This window comes from Schistocerca serialis, chromosome 4, assembly GCF_023864345.2.
Source record: "Schistocerca serialis cubense isolate TAMUIC-IGC-003099 chromosome 4, iqSchSeri2.2, whole genome shotgun sequence".
Lineage (NCBI taxonomy): Eukaryota > Metazoa > Arthropoda > Insecta > Orthoptera > Acrididae > Schistocerca > Schistocerca serialis.
Window position 1 is genome coordinate 218,542,002 of NC_064641.1, and position 20,111 is coordinate 218,562,112.

Genomic DNA, 20,111 nt, shown 5'->3' on the forward strand with positions numbered 1-20,111 from the left:
CAGTTCTTTTCATTTAGGATTTCTCAAACTTTTAAAGACAAACTTATGAAGATGGCAAGAAGACCCTGAACAGTGTATTTTTGTGATAAGGAACTACTGGTCAGAAATAATTATTCAGCTTTTTATTGACACTATTTATGACGTGTGTGACCGCTGCTCTAGAAGTACTCTCCCCTGTATTCTTCAAAGTGTGCGTTTCACATGCAAGTTCATGGGTGATTATTGATGAATTTTCTCCCATTTAAACCCATTTTGGCATAGTCTCTTGTGCAAAGATATTTTGTAAATAATCTTGGCCAGCTCTGTCACTTGATGAATTCAGTTTCTCAAAAATTTCTGCTCTTAATGATAATTTAGGCTGTTGCTTGTTGCTAAACTTTTTCTCTGTACATTCTTTCAGTGTTCTGCACACATTATTCTGCTACACCATACATTCAATGTATGTCTGCAAGTTCCTGCAACAAATAATACTCCATCTTCAACAACCAATCATGTATCTTGATCTGCAGGCCTATACCCAGGGCACATCATAATTAATTGTGTACTGGTCTTAAAAGTACCACCACCACTAATGCAGCAGTGAATTATTTGTAATGAAAGATGAAAGACAACCAGTTCATAAATATGTGCCTCAACACATTACTCATTCAAAACCTTGTACCACTTCAAATATTTACTTCTCACTGTTGGTTCCTTACGTCAAAATTCTCAACTGAGGACCATGGACTCTGGATAATTTTGGCCCTAAAGGAATGTGAGTGATAACCTTGTGCTGAATAAGCAATCAACAAAATAATTTTTTTATATGAATGCATGATGTCTGTTCCTATGAAAGGGAAGACACCACACAGGTCCTGCAGTAGTGACCCCCCACTCCCTTCCACCATTTACATATAGAAATAACTTTTTCTTACTCCTCACAACATTGGAAGTTTTGGAGCGAGTTTCAGTTCTGTGTTCCAACAAAGCTTAAAAAAAAAAAAAAAAAAAAAAAAAAAAATTAAGGTTAACTTCTTTCAACTGTGGCAGTTTTTGTTAATGTAAACTATGTGATGGTTTGGAGTCCATATTTAACTGCGGGTCGACCTGTGACTGAGTGAGTAAATCTGTTCAAAGATTGGAGGAAGGCAATGGCAAACCACTTCCAATAGGATAGTAAAGCAATGTGGTGTCAAGTCAACCTTTGGGGTAATGACAGCTTTACCCTTTTATGTGTACAATATGGCTTGAACATAATAGACTGATGGTGTAAGAATGGTTCATAAAAAATAATTATGAATAAAGATAACTGACACTGTTAAATTAATAGACCCGATACTTTTTCAAGCTGAGGAACTAGGTCAATATTGAAAAATTAACTACAGCTGATTTCCACTATGTAGGTCTAACTATATTTTAAATGAAATGATTACTTATTTGCTAAACATTTTATGTTGGGATTAATTACCCATGCAACACCATGCCAATAGACTTATAACATCATTAACATAGCAGAGACACAAAACTTAAGAAACAAGCAACAGCTGACATCATTCACAACATGTAATATCAAAATAAAATCAGAAAACTCGTGAAACCTCCATGGAAATAAGGGTCTTTTGGCCAGGAATGTTCTTGTTACAGATGACATGAAACACATTAAAAATGTCTATGTATCAGATTACAATGAGAAAATAAGGGTTTTTATCAGAGATATAACTGTAACCATTGAATGCACAATGTAGGCCTGTACAGCAACAGGATTTATGACATATTTGTTGGCTTTGCCTCCTCACAGCCAAAGAATAATCTTCCAACTTAACCTACACCAGAGGCTACATTACCCTATAGTTCAGTTTGTCACTGCAATTCCATAAAAACATAAATACAACCTGTGTAGGCATAATATACAACACAATTTTGAGATACTGTTTCCTCAATGGATCATCTGTCCACTAAATCTATGATATTAACACATTACACATGAAACATACAATCAACATCAGCAATACAAACAAAAACATTCCAGATGCTATCTGTATAACATACATCACACTTAAAAGAAAATACAAATGGCTCATATCTTAGATCCTTCATGTTAATAGGTTCTAACTGCAAGTGACCTTGCTTGCTCTACGTTCACCACAAAACAATGGAAATACATATATAGGCCTAATACTTTCCCATGTAACTGAATCATCATGACTGAAAGTGCATTATGTTAATTATGGTGTTTGGAATAACCAATGTTTAATATCAGGTATTATGCTGAACACAAATAATGTGCGATCTTCATGTAATACAACTATTTCTGTCCAACAGCATTTCATTTAAGGCACTTATTCTTCAAAGGAATAACCACTGTTTAATATCAGATATTATGTTGAACATGCCTATCTCAAAGGACTAAATGTGTTTCTATCAGAATCTTTGTACGTCTAGAGTACTGCCTCACGACTTAAAGGTGACAAAAATATACCCACTTATTGTACCTTCAACACCACAGTCTCTTTTAACTCAATCACATCATTAAGGTATGTAAAAAAAAAAGTTCTTTATATCTTCACTGCACAGCTTAATATCTTTCCCCACTACTTGAAATTAGCAAATAAATCTCTCATAGACAAGAGCTACACACACTAGATTAGAGATTAGATTAGATTAGATTAGATTAATACTTGTTCCATAGATCATGAATACGACACTTCGTAATGATGTGGAACGTGTCAGGTTAATAAAAGATGTCTGTACAAGATATTACATTACACAAAATATTGCATGACACTAATGTTTAAGTTGTTGTTGTTTTTTTCCCTTAATTTATATCTAAAAATTCAGCCAATGAGTAGGAGTAGTTGTCATCTAGAAATTCTTTTAATTTATTTTTAAATGTTAGTTGGCTATCTGTCAGGCTTTTGATGCTGTTTGGTAGGTGACCAAAGACTTTTGTGGCAGCATAATTTACCCCTTTCTGTGCCAAAGTCAGATTTAACCCTGCATAGTGAAGATCATCCTTTCTCCTCGTGTTATAGCTATGCACACTGCTATTACTTTTGAACTGGGTTGGATTATTAGCAACAAATTGCATAAGTGAATATACAGGGTGTTACAAAAAGGTACGGCCAAACTTTCAGGAAACATTCCTCACACACAAAGAAAGAAAATATGTTATGTGGACATGTGTCCGGAAACGCTTACTTTCCATGTTGGAGCTCATTTTATTACTTCTCTTCAAATCACATTAATCATGGAATGGAAACACACAGCAACAGAACGCACCAGCGTGACGTCAAACACTTTGTTACACGAAATGTTCAAAATGTCCTCCATTAGCGAGGATACATGCATCCACCCTCCGTCGCATGGAATCCCTGATGCAGCCCTGGAGAATGGCGTATTGTATCACAGCTGTCCACAATATGAGGACAAAGAGTTTCTACATTTGGTACTGAGGTTGCATAGACAAGAGCTTTCAAATACCCCCATAAATGGAAGTCAAGAGGGTTGAGGTCAGGAGAGCGTGGAGGCCATGGAATTGGTCCGCCTCTACCAATCCATGTCACCGAATTTGTTGTTGAGAAGCGTACGAACACTTCGACTGAAATGTGCAGGAGCTCCATTGCGCATGAACCACATGTTGTGTCGTACTTCTAAAGGCAGATGTTCTAGCAGCACAGGTAGGGTATCCCATATGAAATCATGATAACGTGCTCCATTGAGCGTAGGTGGACGAAACTAAAATGAGCTCTAACATGGAAATTAAGCATTTCCAGACACATGTCCACATAACATCTTTTCTTTATTTGTGTGAGGAATGTTTCCTGAAAGTTTGGCCGTACCTTTTTGTAACAGCCTATATATACCGTGTGGATCCCTAGATCCTTAAATAGATGTCTGCAGGATGACCCTGGGTGGGCTCCAGCAATTATTCTGATTACACGTTTTTGAGCAATGAATACTTTTCTACTCAACGATGAATTACCCCAGAATATGATGCCATATGAAAGCAGTGAATGAAAGTAGGCATAGTAAGCTAATTTACTGAGATTCTTATCATCAAAATTTGCAATAACCCTAATAGCATACGTAGCTGAACTCAGACATTTCAGCAGGCTATCAATGTGTTGCTTCCAGTTTAACCTCTCATCAATGGACACACCTAAAAATTTTGGAAATTCTACCTTAGCTACAGACTTCTGTTCAAAGTCTATATTTGTTACTGGAGTTGTGCCATTTACTGTACAGAACTGTATATACTGTGTTTTATCAAAATTTAAAGAGTCCGTTTGCTGAGAACCACTTAATAGTTTTGTGAAAAACATCATTTACAATTACATCACTTAGTTCTTGGTTTTTGGATGTTATTAGTATACTTGTATCATCAGTGAAAAGAACTAACTTTGCATCTTCATCAATGTGGAATGGTAAATCATTAATGTATATCAAGAACAGTAAAGGACCTAAGACCGAACCCTGTGGGATCCCGTACTTGATAGCCCCCCCCAGTTTGAGGAATCAGCTGTTGTTTTAACATTACATGAACCACTAGTTAATAAAGCAGTAGGCCTATATTCAACTGCTCTTTTCCATGTTTGAAGACACAGACTAATTGCTTAGAGTATGATGTGTGCTTCAATGTGAAATACAACAAAATTACTGCAACATTAAATGGTCCAGATTTGTCTGCACACTTCACTGTCAATGGCAATAAATGTATTTTCACTTTTAATGATGGCAAACTATGATGCACGAACATTTCTGCTGATTGCGAGAAACTGGAATAAATAAAGCCCACAAACAAAAGGCAGAATGAAATTATAACGAGCAGAAATGAAATTATAATGAGCAGATTACATGGTAATGGTAGTAGCAATTCTGACAGTAATGATATGGCAGGAGGCTTTAAGCCAAGCGCACTAATCCAGTACAAGTAACATATTGGACTCCACTTGCCCTTTTCAATATGCTGCTGATCAATCTATTACCACAACCTGACCTAGACTTCCGCCTGTTACAGGTCAATCTGTTAAAACAACCAAGATTTCAAGCCTACTAAGCCACACTTACCGAGGAATAAGAAAATGGGTGGCACATAGGAAAGGGAGTGGGAGTCAGATATGATGAAGAGAAATCATTTCAACAGTACTGAAATAATTGTGTGCATCAAAATATATGTATTTCAAGTTATGAAAACAAATAGTAACATTGATACATCGACTAGAAACATGGTTTGCCTCATTTATGCATGTTATAATGAACAAAAAGATAATGACATTCAGAAATCTGTCACTTTTCATTTTGAGATACAGAGTATTACTTTTGCAAGTATATGAACTAGACATGTGAACAGAACCACCAAATGAACAAAGGAAGAAGTCTGATGAGTACAGCCACGGAGGGATCACCTTTGTGACGAAATTCCAAAAGCATTTTAACATCATGCTGCATACTCTCATTTCAGGATTCCTTCATGTATGAAGCACCTAAAATTTGCAGGTTAAATGTCAATAAAACATGTATTCTAAGAAGCACAAGTAAGTTTATAACTGCAATACTCAGCTAATACAATTTCTTCGTAAGCACTGCACTTGTCTAATGTTGCTACAAGCTACGGAAGCATTACATCTGTGAAGGGCTACATCTATGCTTGCCCCTGTCATGCTGGGAGAGAACTTGGCTAAATTCAGATGGCACCTTGAAGGTTTACCTGAAATATGAGCTGCTTACAGCAATTATTCCCTGGAACCTGAAAAGTAGCAAAATGATGCGAACTGTCATATCTGTTTTGCGTTCATTGTTGTGGTATTGCTAATAGCTTTATTCTGTAATAGTGATTATTTCCTACTGATATTCTGGAATGTAAAGCAAATGGTAAATATTTACCTGAGAGCAGTATTGTATCCAACCCATCATCGAAGTTAAAACAGACGGCTGTTAATTGTAACAACGGAGCACTAATTATACGACATCTCATCAGGAAAACACTTCACAATCACACAAATTTCATAGACAACACCTATGAAGTATTTTTGCAAATATTTATGGACTTCTTTACTTGGAGTTTTCTGAAAACTTAGCACTTAGTGTTGTAAAACATTTATTGAGTTAACATTAAGTCACTGGCAGCAAGTTCTGTACGGGTACCAGCCACAAGAAAGATTTTAAAACATCGTCCACATTTGCAAACGACTATCAAATACCTCCTGTCAGTCGCTATGACATATCGCAACACACACGGCCTACGCAACAAACTGAGGTGAAAACGCGATAGGCCGCGTTCGTAAAGTGCATGTGCAACCCTGGCAATGCCGGTTGATCAACAGAAGTTAAACAAATGACTGTCCCCGTAGAGAGAGATTAGTAAACTGACAACACTAAAAAAAATGCTAAGCGCATGGCGAGCATAACACTGTATCTGAGTAGGAATTCAGCTATAATATAGAGTCAATATGGAATTTGATCAGTTGTGAAGCAACAAACCGCGCTAATGCTACAAATCGAGGCTACTTGTTAGACACTGGCACGTTTACTGAGTTAACAGATAATGCGTGTTATTTGTGTGGAGGTTATGTGATTAGGAATTACAGTAGTTTGAATAGCACATGCTTCCATTTGAAATGAGTTACCGAGCTAGCGCGTTTCTTATGTGTGATTACTAAAGTAATATGTTATACAAGGTTAACAGTTGCAAAGAGACGGCTGAGATACCCAGCTCTTGGCTCGTTGTAAATGACAGCCGGTATTGCTTTTCAGCATTACATTTCTATTTTGAAATTATGCGAACTTATCTTCTATAAAGTAATTATTACACATTTGCAATCGGCAAATTATCTCGAAGGTGAATTATAAACTGGACTTCATATGTCGGTATTAACCGGTGGAAGTTCTGCAAGTAAATAAACAGCTGCTTAATATTCCAGCGGGATGATGCTACGTCTGAGAAATATGATTCGAGACGAGCAAGTGGAGATAGCAATATGCATAATACTACGTTTGCCAGGATTGTTTCTATTGGACTCATATTACCAGATGACGCAGGATACTGAAGATGCAGAGCAGACTTTCATCGTGGCAATCCCAAGGGCCGCTCATATTTTGAGTAAGCATTCCTTATTTTTGAGAATATACAGCTATTCCAGATGAATATAAGCATGCCTAAAACTGTTGATGTGGACACCAGTGTTACCATATGTAACCCTATAATTGACTACAATGTTTCCATTGACGTCTTGAACATGTCTTGGGCAACATAAAAACCATGAACCTACAGTGTTGACACTGCAAATTTGCGTCATTTACGTCTCGCACATTTTTAAGACTGAAAAATGTGTATAAAGCCCTTTTGAGGTGGGCAGTGCAAGTAATCTGTTAGGGAAATGCTGTGTGGATCAAAATAATTGAAACTGCACAAGCTACAAACATTGCTGCTATCCATCAATACCCAGGACCCACAGGGGTATAAAGCGAGTCAAGGACTAGTGAAAAATCCATGAGTTGCTGTTCATTAGCATTACAATTTTGCCACTGTACAAGTGCTGACCATTACGGTACACAGTTTGTATCAGAAATTCAAGCTTTCATAATTAGTAATAAACCTCATTTTCTATTATATGATCTGTTGCCTAAAATAAATATTACTGAGTTGTCATGGTCACCAGCCATTTTCCGTGTCTGATAAAGGCTTCCTCTAGATGCTTATGTGCATTATAGGCTAGTGTTTAGTGACATGTATCCATTTTGAGTCTGAATGTTTTCTGTAGTCACCTACCCACCATCCACTAGTCCTCTTCAGTTATTCCTTTCCTCTTAGTTTTCAGCAAAAGCTTCCTTGCTGATGTGCATGGCTATATTTGCCACCTACTCCCGTCTATTGCTTATTTATTTTTATTCATTGATCCATAGACAAATTTCTTTGTATGGACGTCATAATTTTACAAATGCATTATTTATACAGAGGTACATAAGAGTAAGGGGTAAAAAAAGCATTCATATAGGAAACTCAGAATATAGGTACATACATATGCTATATATTGCTGAATTACACAAGGCAAGATTAAAGAATCAGAAAGAACTTCATTCAAACGAGAAATTATACAGCTTGGTTTTCATATTACATGGAATAATTTTTCAAGCTAGATGTGTTGTGTGTTATTTATCAACATCAAGTAAACTAGCTTTGGCTACTTTGTTATTGGTCAGCTGAGTATTTATTTGTAATCATTTTTGTTACATGAATTCTTGAGCAGTGCAAAAACTATTTTTTGTAACTATACTTTCAGACATATTTTAGATTTATACAGGTCCATTAAGCTATGTTTTGAACTCTTTTGGTGTTGTTAAATAGCTTTACTCCTTGGTAAAACATAGTGGTTTTAGTCTTTACTGTATTCCTTTTAACCAGGCACAACCAACCACTGTCTCTGGTTTGGCTATTGTGTATGGAGCTGTTTGTTGCCTATTAATCAATGTTTTTCCTATGCATACTGCAATTTGAAAACTTTGAACTGTCAGAATGTCCATTTGTTTGTTTTCTTTCACTTAGCAATTTCGAACATGTACCTCTTTATTGCTCAGTGTACTACTATCAGTTTTCATATGGGTTTCATACTCTCAAAACTGGTAATACATACAGATTGTAAACTTTCTATTTCAGAGATAATTGAATCTTACAAGGGAACCTCCCCATCGCACCCCCGTCAGATTTAGTTATAAGTTGGCACAGTGGATAGGCCTTGACAAACTGAACATAGATCAATCGAGAAAACAGGAAGAAGTTGTGTGGAACTATGAAAAAATAAGCAAAATATACAAACTGAGTACTCCATGGGCAACATAGGCAACATCAAGGAGATTGTAAGCTCAGTAGCGCCGTGGTCCCATGGTTAGCGTGAGCAGCTGTGAAACGAGAGGTCCTTGGTTCAAATCTTCCCTCGAGTGGAAATTTTAATTTTTTATTTTCAGACAATTATCAGAGTTCAGGCACTCACACATAATCAACATCGCTCTTCAAAATTCCAGGACATGTTCAGATTTGCTTGGACATATGCGGGATTTGACGGTCTACACACGGAAAAATTTGAAAACCTTAAAAACATATGTTTTGGCAGAGCACAGAGAAAACTGTGCGACTGTGAAACTGTTGCATTCATTTGTTGCAGTTTATGTGACACACTCTTATGTTTTCATCACTTTTTTGGAAGTGATTATCACATCCACAAGAAAACCTAAACCGGGCAAGGTAGAAGAATCTTTTTACCCATTCGCCAAGTGTGCAAGTTAGGTGGGTCGACAACATATTCCTGTCATGTGACGCACATGCCGTCACCAGTGTTGTGTAGAATATATCAGACGTGTTTTCCTGTGGAGGAATCGGTTGACCTATGACCTTCCGATCAAATGTTTTAGGTTCCCATGGGAGAGGCACGTCCTTTCGTCTACTAATCACACGGTTTTGCGGTGCGGTCGCAACACACAGACACTAAACTTATTACAGTGAACAGAGACGTCAATGAACGAATGGACAGATCATAACTTTGCAAAAATAGTAATTAAACTTTTCGCTCGGGGGAAGGCTTGAACCAAGGACCTTTCGCTCAGCAGCTGTTCACGCTAACCACAAGACCACGGCCTACTTATCCTCATTTCCTCCATGATATTGCCTATGTTGCCTATGGACTACTCAGTTTGTATATTTTGCTTATTTTTTCATAGTTCCACACAACTTCTTCCTGTTTTCTCGATTGATCTGTGTTCAGTTTTACAAGGCCAATCCACTGTGACAAATTATAACTAAATCTGAGGGGGGTACGATGGGGAGGTTCCCTTGTTAGTATCAAAAACTAAAGGCTCTCCAGGTCACGATTTCTTTTGTTAGTCATACCAACTTTTTCTTCCACCACTGTAAATATAAAACATTAGCTGCTTGTGTGAATTAAGTGTTAATATTTACCCTTGTCTTTCCACATTTTAGTTATAATACAATTATAAATTGCTTTTCAGGCACACTTTCAAACTTCCTATGTTAAGTTCCACCATTAATTTTTGCATTTTATGGGCTAGTACAGCCTCACAAGCAAAAATGATGATGGGCAACACAAAGTACTTCTTCTAATCCCCAGTTCAGGTCTCTGAAGAGTTCTTCTAAGACTGCTAAGAATAGTTTTTTGAAAAAAAAAATAGTCATACCTCATTCAGTTTTCAATTATAAATTTCCAAATATGCTGAAACTCGCCACATTTACATTTTTATATGTATATGTAGAACCAGTGGTTTATTGCATAGTTTCATTCATGACATGCAAGTGGCCCATTGTGATGTGTCCGCTACATAGCTCCATGTGTGTGTGTAAATATTTGCATTGTCCTAAGTAAGCCTTGCAAGACATCAAATTGCTAGATAAAAGAGAAACCACAGAGCTCACCTGCACTGTGAGAGTCATGCGTCAATCCCTTTTTATAACGTGCTTCTCATGTATATACTTAGGTTTGGAACACCCAATCCTAAACAATGTTGTTGATGTATTTACCTTTTTTACTGACAACTGCACATGGTCAGACACTTTTTGAGCAGATGTACTTATTGTATTGTGAGTACAATATATTCTTAAAAACTGGCAACACATATCAACACAAAACTTACCGTACTCATCGACAGTATTATGAAAAGGATAGATTGCTACTTATCTTGTAGAGGAGACACTGAGTTGCAGACAGGCGCTACAAAAATGCTTTCGCCCAAAAGGCCTTTTTCTGTGGTGCCTGCCTGCAACTCAACTCGGCATCTCCTCCACGCGGTGAGTAGCAATCGGTCCTTTTCAGAAAATTGTTGTTATTCCATCCTGTATATTCCATTGTTTGAATTTATCTTATTCATCTATATAAATGACATAAACACAGAATAATTCATAAAGCATTTTCTGTAATTGGGAGTACCTTTGCAGTGAAAGCCAGAAGGAATGCAATATCCTAAACAGAAAATCTGGTTCACAGGTATGGCTGCTCTATGTATTGCAAACAAAGCTGATATACGTTATGAAAGAAAACGCACACAATGCTGGTGTAATTTTCTACAGTATTCATAATTTTATTTTACAAACCAGTTTTTGTCTGTTCCACCATTCTCAGGTATAAAGAGAAATATGTGTGGCTGTGAATTTTTTGGAGTATCATGACAGTTGTCATCTTTGGAAGCCGAATGAAATAGTTTAAAATCTTTGATCCTACAAAATTTTCACACCCACGCACTTTTATCTTTGTGCCTGATGTTAGCATAATAGCTATTCCGTATTCACTGCCAAATTAATAGATTAAACAAACAATGGAAAATCCATGATGGAATAATGGCAATATTTTGAAAAGGACAGATTGCTTCTCACCACATAGTGTAAATGTAGAGTCGCAGTTAGGTGCAATGAAAGACTCTCAACAAGTTTTGGCCAATAGTACACACACACACACACACACACACACACACACACACACACACACACACACACACACACAAAACAAATACATGCAGGAGTTGCATTTGCTTGAGTGTGTGTGTGTGTGTGTGTTGTTAAATTCTGATGAAGGCCTTTATGGCCGAAAGCTTACTTGTTTGACAGTCTTTTGTTATGCCTATTTCCAGCTCAACATTTATGCTGTATGGTGAGTACCAGTCTGTCATTTTTATCTTCTTGAAATTGATGGCTTAAATTATTCATGTGATGAAATCCCTTTTTGCTGTTAACCCATTAGCAGTGAATATTTTTTTTTTTTAGTTCGATTCTTTAAAAAAAATTTAAGGAAGTGTTTGAAAGGATGTTGGGCACATGCAGTGTCCAATAAAGAAAACGATCTTTCTTCAGCTTTTCTTTCCTGTTTTACAATTTGTGTACACTTAATTTTTTTAAGGCGATAGATTAGAAACAAAACACTGAATTTCGAAGTGGGAAAGATTTGTTTAAATGCTCAAATTAAACATAAATTCAGTACTCTTGAAAGATTGTGAGAAATAATTTATGATTTTCTGTAGTTAGACTCTAAATGTAGACATGCCACTCATAACTTGCTGTACAAGGGTAATTGTGATTATCTATGAAGGTTAGTCAGTAGAACCTACCAGGCCTAGTGAGTTACACTTACTAAAAATGTTGAATCTCGTTATTATTGATCTAAGTGTTGTAAAAACAAGTATTCATAGAAATTAGTAATGAGTTAGATGGTACAGTTACAACCAGGCAACTGTGTGGGAAGTCTGGTTAGTTATGAAATTTTGGAAAACAAGGAGTACATAAAGTTAACTTACATTTAGTACGTACCCCCAGGAGGCTCGCCACTCTTTGGCGGATTTGTGCTTGGCTACCACGGGCTCCCAGTCTTTACATCATTTTTCCCTTCCATGTTGCATGTCTGTCCTCTTGCTACTCCTTTTCCCCTCTTGGGAAACATGTCTGCGATGTTTTTTTGGAATGTGTTCCACATTTTCATTAGCTGTTATCTGAACAGACTCACCATTGTTTTTCGTTCCCCTTTTTTTTTCCCACCTTCTCCTATCCTTCCTCCTCTTTGGTGGCATTTGAGTTCCTCTTTTTCTTGTTACTCCTTGTGCGCTCCTGAAGGCCGGCCCACACGTCTGATGCATAACAGGTGACTGTGTAATATGGAATTCCCGGGCTTGGGTCAACATTTAGGGTTCGCATGCACCCCCTGATACAGGCCAGGCCCTGGGGGGAAGGGGGGTGATTGCCTGAGCTACTACCTTCCCAGATTGCCAATTGGCCCCTGTGGCCCCTGTTCGGCAGGTATCACCTGAGGTGTGAACAATAACATAAGGCAGGTGGGGCCCCCAGTTGGAAGGAGCGCACCATTGGAGATGCTGGCAGTCATGGTGATTTTTCTCACAATGAGCCAGTCTTCATTTTCACAGTCAGTGTCTACTAAACATAAACAGAATGCAGCCCCCAATTGGAAGACCCTTCCAGCTGCACCATGGTTTCACGTACTGAAGACAGTCAGTTCTTTGCATTGATAAATCCGTTACTTATTCAGAAAGGTGTTGGTGCAGTTAGTGCCCCTGTGAAATCCTGCTCTCATTTACACAATGGCACTTTGCTTTTGGAGACTACTTATGATTCTCTAACACAACTACTGCTTGCTGCTTTGCTTCTACGCAGCTATCCTGTTCGTGTCAAGGCCTATAGAACTGAGAACTCTTCCTGCAGTGTTATTTACAATAGGCTGCTCAGTGGTGTGACTGAGGCAGAAATCCAAATGTATCTCTTTGATCAGGGTGTCATTGCAGTCCATCAGGTGATGAAAAAGGTAGATGCATCCTTAATACCCACATGTGCTCTTTTGATAGTGGTGGTTCCATCCGAGATCAAAGCAGGCTATGAAGTTATCACAGTCTGACCGTACATTCTGAACCCGATGCAGTGCTAAGAGTGTCATTGTTTCAATCACACTTGAAAGTCCTGTTGACACCGGCCAAATGTGTAATCTGTGATAGGGACGCTCACGAGGGTGATTGTCTGTCTTCTTCTCCCTGCTGTATCAACCCCAATGGCGACCATGCTGCCTCCTCTCGAGATTGTCCAATGTATCTCAATGAGCAGGATGTCCATGAGATGTGGGTAAAGGAAAAAGTGCTACGGTTCTTGCTACATCTCGCTCCACGAAGGACATGGCCACACAGACATGTGACCTGAAATTCAGCACTGCATTTGTGAAATCGCCCAGTGTCATGGTAGCATTGCTGTCTCCTCATCCAGCTGTGCAACAAGCCACCAAACTTTCACCTCACAGGCTGAAGTCACCTGCTACGCAACCAGCAATGCAGAATGGACAGAAGGAATACTCCTGCGAAGACTTCCTATTCCCCTCCAGCCAACAAACATCTGAGTCTTTCTCTGCTAACAGAAAAGGCTCCAAGAAGTCAACTAAAGGCAAATAGCCTTGTCCTTCGCCAACTCAGAGATCCACTTTGATGGTGTCACCATGTGATACCCTCACCCGGCCAACCTCCGTGTTGTTGGTGCACATTGCCAGATGTTTTTCTGCCCTGGGCTCCGCAGATCGACAGAGGGAGAATGCTGAGACCTCTGTAGATCTCGTGGAGTAGGATCCTGCAGCCTCTGCACCCTGTAGCATTGAGTCTTCGAAGGCTGGCACTCGGAAGCTGCCAAGGTGACACCCCTTCATTTTTTCCCTCCTCCCCTTTCCTCATTATGACTCTCCTTCAATGGAACGTTTGTGGGCTTCAATCAAACAGAGGATTTATGGCTGCTATTTGAACTCTCACATTTCTTCCCAGTCTGTTTTGACCTCCCCAGACAGGTTCTCCCAGAACCTGTCCAAGAGGAGCCCTCTTGACTGACCTTCTCAATGAACTTAACCTCCTCCTGCCTTAACACGGAAGCACCCATGTTCCTTTTAGACTGCACACACACCTATTCCAATTTGGACCTGTCCTTTTGCACAGCCCAGCTTGCCCATCGTCTTGAGTGGTTCATTTTCTCTGACATATGATCAAGTGACCATTTCCTGTGTGCTCCCCATTTGTTGACACATACCCCACCTACGTGCACACTCAAATGGCAGCTTACTGGCGACCTTCAATGAACAACATTTTCCCAGTTGTGACGATCAGGTAGAATACCTTACAAATGTTATCCTTACTGCTGCAGAATGTTCCATTCCTCACACTTCCTCTTTACCACACCATGTCCCATGGTGGACTGAGACGTGGCACGATGCATTTTGCATGTGGAGACATGCTCTCTGCGTTTTTATCATCATCCTACAATGACAAACTACATTCATTATAAATGGTTGCATGCACAGTCTCTTTGTGTCCTTCGGGATAGCAAAAAAGGTAGCTGGATTTCATTCACTAGTTCTTTCAATAGTTCAGCTCCCTCTTCCGTCGTGTGGTCCAACCTCTAATGGCTCTCTGGACCAAGATCCATTCCCCAATCTCCAGCTTGGCCGTAGCAGATGGTCTCATAGTGGATGCTATTGCTATTTCCAACAACTTAGCCACAATTATGTGGAGATTTTGAGCTCCTCTCACTATCACCCTGCCTTCCTCCATCGGAAACGAGCAGAGGGGGCTCAGGTGATACCGTTTTCTTCTCAGAATTGAGAGTGCTACAATGTCGCCTTTACTATGAGGGAGCTAGATCATGCTCCCACATCATCCCAATCTTCTGCCCCATGGCCAGATGATACTCACATTCAGATGTAGCAGCACCTTTCTCTTCCATGCAAGCACTTTCTGCTTCATACGTACAACCACATCTGGGCACATTTCCCAGACACTGGTGTGAGGCCACTATCATACCCATACCTAAGCTCAGAGCCTAAGCTTCCTTTGAGCTACCACCCCATTTCTCTCACCAGCTGATGGAACGTATGATTCATGCCTGGCTGGTATGGTGGCTCAAGTCTCGCAGTTTACTAACCACTCCACAATGTGGATTTCAAGTGTGCCGTTCTGTAGTTGACCATCATGTCACTTTGTCCACACATGTCATGAATGATTTTCTGTGGAAATTCCAGATGGTGGCCATGTTTCTTTGATTTAGAGAAAGCCTGCAACACCTGTTGGAGGACTCGTATCCTCTGTACTTTCTACACGTGGGGCTTCCATGGCTGCATGCTCCATTTCCTTCAGGAATTTTTAAAAGACTGAGGTTTCGAGGCACATGTGGGTTCTGCCTTGCCAGCCACCTTTATCCAGGAGAATGGTATCCCTCAGGGTTCCGTCCTAAACGTCCCTCTCTTTGCTATCGTCATTTACCCTATAATGGCCTGGCTCCCACTGGGCGTCTCAGGCTCCCTTTTCATTAGTGATTTTTGCCATCCATCACAGTCCTCCAAAGACTTCTCATTGAGCAGCATCTTCAGTGATGTCTCGATTGTCTTTACTCATGGAGCATAGACAGTGGCTTTCATTTTTCCACTGACAGAACAATTTGTATGAATTTCAGGAGGCAAAATTGGTTTCTTCCACCATCTTTACATCTTGGGCCTGTTGCTCTTCTGTTTGTTGAAACTGTGAAATTCCTGGGGCTCCTGCTCTATAGGAAATTTTCTTGGTTCTCCCATGTGTCTTAACTGACAGCCTGCTGTACGTGGTCCCTCTATGTCCTATCTGTCCTCAGTGGTACTTCCTGGGGAGCAGATCAAACCATCATCCTCCATTTGTACCAGCCTCTTGTCCGTTTGAAACTAGACTATGGATGTTTCGTTTATGCATTTGCACATCCGTCCCTCTTACGCCATCTCAAAACTACCCATCATTGAGGCATCCATTTGGCCACTGGCACCTTGTACACTAGCCCCATTGAGAGTGTATGCAGATGCTGCCAAACTACCACTGCCCTACCACTGTGACTTTCTCCTCAGCAGATATGCATGCATTTGTCTGCCATGTGTGGCAACCCATCCAAGCCTCATTCTTCTATGACTCCTTTGATCACCAGTAGAGGGCCCACCCCTCTTCTCTGTTACTTCCTGGAGTTAACTTTCGGCTCTTGCTCCAGCTTCTTAACTTCACACTCTGATGGATGTGAACCATTCACCGCCTTGTTCTTCATTTGCTTCCTAAGGACACTGCTCCAGCCTCACTGCCGCCTTCAGTTTCATGACATTTGTATGGAGCTTCGTGATAGTACCTTTGTGTACATTGATGGCTCTCAGACTGACCGTCTTATCAGATGTGCCTTCTTCATTGGCACCAACGTTTTTCAGTATTGGCTTCCAGAATACTGCTCAGTATTTACTATAGAGCTCTTCGCCCTGTATCAGCCCATGGAGGACATCCGATGACACAGGCTTTTCAATTGCGTAATCTGCTCTGACTCACTCAGTGCCCTTTGAAGCCTCTATGTACTGTACACTGTCCATCCCTTAGTGAAAGGGTCCAGTTCAGCTGCCACTTGCTCACTCATAATGGAGCCACTGTGATATTTATGTGGGCACCTGGTTACATCAGTCTGACAGGAAATGAGGCCACTGATGCTGCTGCCAAGGCTGCAGTCCTCGTACCTCAGCCTGCTAGTTCTTAATTCCTTCCGATGATCTCTTTGTTGCCATCTGTCAGCAGGTGGTTTCACTTTGGCATCACCACAGGTCTTTCCTTCATGGGAACAGGCTCCGGGATTTTAAGCCTTTCCCAGCGGCTTGGACAGCCTCCTCTCAGCCTTCTCGTCATGAGGAAATCATATTAGCTAGGTTGTGTATCGGGCACTGTATTTTTAGCCATCACCATTTTTTAAATGGTGCTCCCCCACAACTTTGTGCTCATTGCCATCTGTGATGGTTCACCATTTCTGACAGAATGGCCTTTCCGTAAGCACTTGCGTTCTCGTTTGTATTTGCTGTCTGAGTTATCGGCGAATGGTGCACGGACTGTCAACCACATTTTACTTTTTACCCATTGTAGAAACATGACGAAGGTTATTTAATTAGTTCAGGACCTTGGTTTATTTATGACATATCTTATAGACATTTCTCCACATTCCTGTTTTTAGCTGCCTTCTCTTCTGTCGATTGGGATTAATGTGTAATCACTTTTAACTCCTCTCTTTGTCTTCGTGTTGTACAGTTCTGACATGGGTGCGTATGACCCTAGAAGTTTTTGTGCCCTAAAAACAAAACAAAACAAAACAAAACAAACATTTAGTGCAGAATGTTAGAGCCTTCCTTGAAAAATTTTGGAGTGGACATCTTCTGAGCTTTTCTCTTTATCCAATAATGTGGCCTCTCCCATCTAGTTGCACAGAATCCAAAACTTTCTTCCTGGAGGTCTGCAGTGATATTCATCTGTCACTGCTTCTTCCTGCATTCTGCCTGATTTTCGGATATGAGGTTGCAATATATCTTCAGATATCCTTGATGCTCCCCTGCAGATCCGGGGGTTAGAATAGGCCTGAGTTATTCCTGCCTGTTGTGAGAGGCAACTAAAAGGAGTTTCACACATTGTGGCCTTTATGTGATGGTCCCCTGTAGGGTTTGACCTCCATTCTTCAAAATTTTCCCAAAGAGCGAGCCAGTTGGGGAAGGGCGCCTTACATGGTGCATTGTGTATTGAGATCCTTAGCCCAATTTCTCGCTGTCGCATTGCAGTCCATTCTCCATCTCTTGGGCAAGGACACCTTTCTGGGTCCGTTTTCCACCATGCACTATGCAGTGTCGCTTTCTGCACCGACAGTGACCATGGACTTCTTTGCACCTGATATCCAGCATGGTAGCCAGTCCATTGTGGTGGGGCCGCCATGTAACCTGTTGGTTGTAGCCTCCTGACCACACATGGATAGCTCAGCTGATGCCTGCACCGTTAACTCACCATGTATGCCAAGGGGTAGATGCCCATCCCCCTGGGGCATCGGGACTCCCGGCAATGGCCATCCTGCAAGGTGGCCTTTGCTGCGGCTGGGTGGTGCCCGTGGGGAGGGCCCCTGGTCGTAGTGGGTGGCATCAGGGCAGATGACGCGCAATGAAGTGTAGTCCATCATCTCTTGCTGGTGGTGAAACACCAGCAATCTCTAAGCATTCACAAGCTCAATTCAATGCACAGAAGTACTACCCCTAATCATCCCCCTCCCTCAAGACACCATGGGAGGAAGGTCAGGCTAAGGATGGCAGCAGATCTTATTCGCCCCGGTACCTTGTATCTTCGAGAGCTGATGGGGAATCTTTCATGACGATGAAGCCTCAGTTTTTTGTTGAGCATTTAGAGGACAAGTTTGGGGAGGTGGAGGGTTTGTCTAAAATGAGATCTGGGTCAGTCTTGATCAAAACAGCATCCACAGCCCATCACGGGCATTACTCGCTTGGGACAAGCTGGGGGACGTTTCTGTAACCATTACGCCCCATAAGAACTGGGATATGGTCCATGGTATTATATTTCACAGGGACCTTTATTTGCAGTCTAATGATGAGCTGCGTGCCATTTAGAGCGACAAGGTGCACATTTTGTCCGGTGTGTCCACCAGGGTCCGAAGGATAATCAGGTTGCCACCAGTTTCTTCATCTTGGCGTTTGAGGGTGGTACATTGCCCGACAAGGTCAAGGTGATTGTATACGGCTGTGATGTAAAGCCCTATATACCTCCCCCAATGCAGTGCTTTAAGTGCTGGAAGTTCGGCCATATATCTTCCTGTTGTACTTCCAGCATCACATGTCGGGATTGCGGACATCCATCACATCCCAATACTCCATGTGCCCCGTCTCCCATCTGTGTCAACCGTGGAGAGCACCATTTGCCTTGCTCGCCAGACTGCAGGATTCTCCAGAAAGAAAGGAAAATCATGGAGTACAAGACCCTGGACTGACTGACCTACACTGAGGCTAAAAGAAAATTTGAATGCCTGCATCCTGTGCATCATCGTCGTATGCTGCCATTACAGCAGTTCTGGCATCATCAGCTCCGCCAATCCCAGTCACCTCTCAGAGCCAGAATACCACACTTGCCCCCTTGATGGTGGGAGGGCATTTCCCTCACTGTTGCTCCTGCACTCCTTCCTCAGGAGCAACACCCCCTCCCCCCCCCCTCCCCAACCATCAGAGATGCCCATCCCCACTTCTAAGCCAGAGAAGCATAAGTCTTCTTCAGCTTCTCTCGCTAGGAAGGGGTCCCTTGGGTCACTCCCTTCCCAGGGTTCTGCTAGTGGGAAAAATGACACCCGCCAGCGGCAGAATAGCCCGAAAGCAGATGGTCGTAGGGCTTCACGCTCATCCTCAGTCCCGGAGACCAAGCCAGTGAAGTCCTCCCAGCTAGGGAAACCCAAGGAGCACTGAGAGACATCCAAAAAGAAAACTCCTAAGACCAAGGAAATTGCAGTGGCACCCACACCACCGCTACCTACAAGCTCTGTGCCTGAGGATGGGGTGGAGATTTTAGCGTCTGCTGAGGACCTAGATCTCGCCAGACCCTCAGACACAATGGTTATAGACTGCTCAGGCAATAAATCAGTGGCAGCAGGTGACTCTGGTTTTTTCCACCGCCTGCCCTGAGCTACGGCAACTGTTAAGCTTTACACCTGCTATCTGTATTTCCCTCCAGGAAACCTGGTTTCTGGCAATGTGGACCCTGGCCCCTCCGCAGCTGTAAGGTATGTTACAGGAACCGTAGCGACTATAATT

At 41.2% G+C, this 20,111-nt stretch overlaps 1 protein-coding gene across 1 annotated transcript in view; it reads left to right on the plus strand.

The window, feature by feature from the left end:
• The first annotated feature begins 6,348 nt into the window (after positions 1 to 6,348).
• The window catches only part of LOC126473653 (RING finger protein 145-like), a 189,902-nt gene continuing 176,139 nt past the window's right edge, over positions 6,349 to 20,111 (plus strand). Inside the window, exons 1-2 of the mRNA XM_050100877.1 lie at positions 6,349 to 6,817; positions 6,900 to 7,078. Coding sequence (XP_049956834.1) covers positions 6,904 to 7,078 — 175 coding nt within the window. The 5' untranslated portion in view covers positions 6,349 to 6,817; positions 6,900 to 6,903. The remainder of the gene's footprint in view (positions 6,818 to 6,899; positions 7,079 to 20,111) is intronic.